Source organism: Cyclopterus lumpus, chromosome 17 (assembly GCF_009769545.1).
Source record: "Cyclopterus lumpus isolate fCycLum1 chromosome 17, fCycLum1.pri, whole genome shotgun sequence".
NCBI lineage: Eukaryota > Metazoa > Chordata > Actinopteri > Perciformes > Cyclopteridae > Cyclopterus > Cyclopterus lumpus.
This window is the reverse complement of record NC_046982.1, coordinates 6,068,390-6,073,970: the sequence shown is the minus strand read 5'-3', so window position 1 is coordinate 6,073,970 and position 5,581 is coordinate 6,068,390. Positions and strand designations below refer to the sequence as shown.

The 5,581-nt window shown below is 42.4% G+C and overlaps 1 protein-coding gene across 1 annotated transcript; it reads right to left on the bottom strand.

Annotated features, from left to right (window-relative positions):
* Positions 1-453: 453 nt before the first annotated feature.
* On the bottom strand, positions 454-5,138 carry LOC117747078 (solute carrier family 22 member 13-like). The gene is made up of 10 exons (XM_034556481.1): positions 4,703-5,138; positions 4,525-4,628; positions 4,292-4,446; positions 4,013-4,181; positions 3,601-3,721; positions 3,312-3,406; positions 3,015-3,229; positions 2,821-2,929; positions 2,534-2,740; positions 454-985 (listed from the first exon to the last, which is right to left on the bottom strand). Exons 1-10 carry the CDS (start codon positions 5,075-5,077, stop codon positions 910-912), a joined length of 1,626 nt encoding a protein of 541 aa, XP_034412372.1. The 5' UTR covers positions 5,078-5,138; the 3' UTR covers positions 454-909.
* Between the last annotated feature and the right edge of the window lie 443 nt (positions 5,139-5,581).

Genomic DNA, 5,581 nt, shown 5'->3' with positions numbered 1-5,581 from the left:
TTATTTCTGCTTTTGTTCATTTATCAACCTATCCTTGTGGAATAGTGGAATATTTTTTGTTAACTTCTCATCTTAAGTGGATTATTATTGTTGTATTTAACCTTTACATTATTTGTTGGACCATGGTATTAATTAAAAACAACTACAGGATAGTAAGAGCTGAACTGTTGCTTCATTTATCCAATTTCCACTACCATGGAAACAGGTGGTCTTGAGCCTGAAATTCCCGGCTGAAAAGTGGCCCCACTCCGGCCCTGTATAGGAGAATGCAGATTTGCTTGGCCCTGAAGCCCTCTGCTTGTGTTCTTATTGCCCATCAGCTTTCTGTCGCAGCTCTCTATACTGACTGGTTAACAACCTGTAGTTACAACATAATGTTATCACCATGAGAAATAAGAAAAAAACATAACACAAAGTTCAGTTTTCTATCTTTTTTATTTGGACTTTGTCGTCTCCATGTTAAATACAATACAGTTACCTCATCTGTGAGGAGAACGTTACAGCTCAGAAGAACTTCTCTCCCTGTGTCAGAGTCAGAAGTCGATTTTGCTTCGTATTCAGGGGTCACGCATTAAAATAATTATTTTTAAAAATAGATGACATTGTAGCTGTGATGTCGTGCAACATTCTCTCGTGGACTCTCACTCCTGTTGTGTTTACATTTCAGAATCAGCTTATGAATGAAAGAGTATTCCCCTGTACTTTCCCTTTTGCTGCTGTGCAAGATCTGGGTTCCTCTCTTCTTGTTGCTTAACAACAGGCATTAAGCCGGCTGTTACGAGAACAGTAAAACAGTAACAGACAGAAATGATCAGATGGCAGCAAACTCAGCAACACGGGTCCAGATCTACTCAACATGAAGCTCATGCTATACACATCAAAAACATCTGTAAAAATACGGTATTCCAACTAGAGTTTGGTTGATTTTCTGATGGTGTGTTCGACCACTTTGAAGTCACTTCCTGTGTTCTGGTTGGTCACTTTCCTAGAATTAAAAGGAAGACAAACGATTAGACAACATCATTTTGACCAATACCTGTCCAACCTTTTTGTAAAAACATTATCTTTAATTTAATCACTTCAAGTGTGTTCATGTATTGTTAGTTCCAATTGCACAGGGAAATTACGAGTCTCAAATTATCCCCTGAATTGTCCTTTTTAAATTTAGAGTCAACATGTTGGACAGTGCAAGCTTGTCAAATGCATATCTAGTGTGGCTGGATGCCCCTGGTTGTACCCGATCCCCATAGAAGCCAATGTTGGCACAGCTCCTTAGTGAAGCCTGCAGCTTGCTTTACCTGTTGCCCTCGGCCTCATGAATTAAATCAGGAAGCTAAATAAAGTTTCCCGTCAAAATAGTATCTGTATTGCTCGCACAGGTGGGGTCGTTAGAATGAGAGTGTGTGTGCGTCTGAAATTGGGATGAAATAGGGTGTGTGTCACTCTCAGTCAGTCAGTCTATTAGAAATCCTATAGTACCATATTCATTAGGAGAGACATAAAAGAAACCCTTACATTAGTTGTCCATGTTCAATAAAGGTGTATTTAGGGGGAAAGTGAGAAGATAAGAAACATTGTTTAGTCTGGAAAGTGTTGTTGACGTGTGGTGATGGACACAGCAGGATAGAGCTTTGTTTCCCATAACAAACACCTGATTTTTTTGTTTGAAGTTTGAAATGTGTACAACTTTATACATGGGGCTGTGAACAGGTGTGTGTGTGTGTGTGTGTGTGTGTGTGTGTGTGTGTGTGTGTGTATGTGTGTGTGTGTGTGTGTGTGAGTGAGAGACTGAGAGAGTGAAATGTGGTGAAATATGGTGGGAGGGAGTAAGAAAGACTGTCTCACATTTACAAAGAAAGAAATGGTCTAAACTTGACACTTCTGACCTCTCATAGCCTCAACTTTCACTGCCCGGTCAAATTGACCCAAACATCATCTCTGTAATATAAACTAGCAGGGGGGGTTGCAAATACATGATATTTTTTTATTATTATTTTTTACGTTTATTACACTAAATAAGTTAAGCAGAATAAGTTTTATACAGAAAAAGTAAATATTTTTTTCCAAGATCTTCAAACTTTGAAACGGATCAATTTGACCCGCAACATAACAGGAGGGTTAATATATTATTTATTAAATGTTTATCTAAAATGTACAATAAATGGTTTCTTGTCTTTATACCAATAACTGGATTGACTCAAAGTGTCGTTGGGCAAGATACTGAACCCCAATGTGCTCCTGAAGGCCGTTCCATTGGTGTGTGTGTGAGTGTGTGTGTGTGTGTGTGTGTGTGTGTGTGTGTGTGTGTGTGTGTGTGTGTTTAGATGAGATGCTGATATGGTGTATGAATGTGTGTGTGTGAATGGGTGAATGATGGCATGTAGTGTAAAGCCATGAGGTGGTCGGGAGACCAGAAGGGCGCCCTAGAAATAAAACCTCTGATTCATATGCAGTTGTTACAGGTGTTGGACTGTGCAGAGTCCCGGCCTTGGTGAAAGTGTTGTGAAGGCCGTCGGCCTGCAACTTGCTTTACCTGTTGCCCTCAGCCTCATGGGTTGAATCAGGAAGCTCTTTCCTCCTGGTCTCAGGGAGCAGGAAGCTGAGAGCCCCACTGGTCAGAGTGAGGCTGCTGTAGACGATGATGGGTATGGACCAGTGGTACACAGCCAAGATGTTGAGCAACGGGGACAGCAAGCCGGCTCCTCTGTAGGCTATGGAGCCAAAACCAACAGCCGTTTGCCTGAAAGAGCGAAGTTCACTTCCAAATACAAACATGTACTACATGTAGAATATCTATAATCACATATTGTGTATACGTACCTGACAGAGGTGGGAAACAACTCCTGAATGTAGACCATGCATACAGATCCGCCCCAGTTCAAAAACAACTTTCCAGTGGTTACAAGGGCTGTGATAACAACAGCGCTGTCTGGAATTCAAATGGAGGTTCGGTGTATTAAACCACCGACAGTCAGGTGGATGTATCGTCATGTACCGAATGACATGGAATTCACCTTGAGGGAAAGCCAGGGTTAAGAGGCAAAAGAAACTGCCCGCCAGGAGGCTCGATATGAGGGATTTCTTTCTCCCGATCAACTCCAGAACCCAGACACACAGGAAATGAGCTGGCGCCTCAGTGATCCCGAACAGGAACTGAACCAGGAAGATGTTCAGACCAAGCTTACCCACATTCAGAATGAGGCAGAAGTAGCCCAAGTTTAATGAAAACCTTAAAATCACCAGAACACAAATAAATGACATGTATTTACTTAAATGTGCAACTAGATTTCCAGAATGAGCTTAAAACTTACCAAGCGAAGGATATGATGAATAAATATTTCATCAGGAGTGTTGAGGTAAACATGGCTTTGATACCTCCACTTTGGACTTCTTGTTCCCCAGTTACCTGACGGGCAAATATAACATTATGATACAGAGGGGAGATATCTCTTCAAAGGTCCCACGCCCTGCCTTTCATTGGCATTTGGAGCATGTCCGCATTGAGCACCAGTGCGCCCAGTACAGCCTCACACAAGTGCTGGTGTCTTGTTTTCAGAGTAATACTTTGATCAGACCTCACTCAAATTGAATGTGACTTGCCGCGTCCAGCAGATTTTCTGGGATTTTCTTTTTATTGATCGCTGCAACTCTGCGGATCAACTTATTTGCCTCTTCGGTTCGTCCTTGTCCAAGTAACCACCTCGCAGATTCCGGAGTCCACCTGAAAAATGTCGTCACAATCCGGGCATTGGGAGTCCCTCACAAACCGTTATTAATTTGTCAGAGTCTAAATCAGAAGCTGATCTACCGACAAGGTTAATTTCTCAGCAATCATCCTGAAAGACATGAATGGTTTCGTACGATCTCAGTCTGTGAAGTAACATGAGAGCTATGACGCCACGGGACACACATGGCTGAACTGGGTTTGGCCCAGTATGTATGATCAGGAGGTGCATTAGTGATCAAATAGAGCACCCAGGCAAAAGATAATAAAGTATTAAACAGCACATACCACGTGTACAAGAATATAAAGGCCTGCCATCCCGCTAAGACATACTGCACTCTTCTCCAGTCACGGATCGCATAGACCAGACCGGCCATGACACACTGTCCAACAGACGAAAACATCTGGCTCATACAGGAGGCCAACGACCTTTTGGTGACTCCAATCCACTCTGTAGCTACGAAACAGAATTCAAACACCAAAATCACTTCTGAGGCTGGAATTGAAAAAAAAAGAAGCTTTTCTTTAAAGACAGAGACATGTTGGTTAGATACAAATAAGTCCTACCTAGTACAGTGGAGTTAATTCTATAGCCTCCGAGTGCGGCTCCGACGATGAACTGTGACACCATGTAGACGTAGACATTTGGAGACACGCCAGCGACTGTGATGAATATGAGCAAGAGAACAACTGGTAACTGGGTGGTTCTCCTGCGGCCGTACCTGAAGTTCAAAGGAAGAGTTTGAAGGTTTAGGCTTCTTTGCATTTGACCTAACTTGTATGCCCCCCCAGTCTCTTACGATTCAGCTGTAGGGCCAAAGATGAATGAACCAGCAAGTAGACCAGCCATGAAGATTGTCTTCACAACTTCAGCCAAGTTAGACCTGTCACAGACGAGGTCGAACTGCAAAAACAACGCCGTCAAAAATCAGTGGGGCTGAGAAGAAACTACAAATCTCCCACCAATGGCCGACTTACATCAGTGACTATGGTGGCGTCATACAGCGTGTCGTAGTACACCCATCCATCCCGGCACCCTGTGGTCTCATTGAGTCCGTACTCCCTGATGGCGCCGATGTCCCATTCCACAGGTACAAACATCTGACACCTGCTGAAGGTCCCGTCCTCCTCGCGGGGCAGAGTCAGGTTCAGCTGCTCATCTGTGGTCAGGTTGGAGTCCGCCTGAAGGATCCAGTCTGTGTTACAGTGTCGCTCTGGATCGGACTGGATGAAAAGGAAACTGCAAAAGAAGATGGGGAACAAGACATTTTGGAAGGCTAACGCAAGAATGATAAGCTTCTGAAAGAAGCCAAAGTCTCCGACAGTTGTCAGAATCTCTCCAAAATCCACCATTTTTCCCACTGCAGGTGGTGTGTGAAACTCTGGTTTCAATTTTCTAGTAAAGCTCCAGTTCAAATCAATGTTTAACCATCCGTAGTCAGTAATGAACACGGAACAAATGGTTGATCTGTTGAAGCAAAACCAATGACAACCAGGCTTTAAGACACAGTAAATACTGTCCTCAGTCGTTGAATTCCATCATGTGACTTTATTCAGCTACTAAAATCATTTGCATGTGTTGTCATTTTTCTAAGCTATACATGTCAAGGAATCTCTTCTGTATGTTATCACAAATAATTCCCCTTCTAATTATGCGGTTGATGTACACATTTCATAATCAACGATATTTTTAAAATATATGTAATGATCTGTAAAAACAAAATGTACTTGCCAATTAAAGGGTTACATGAAGACTAATCATTCAGTGACTCTATAAGGGGCAGAATGATGGTTTTCTGATGAGTAAATAAAAGGGGAAAGTAATTCAGAAAATCTAAGTGCCTTTTCAGCTCAAAG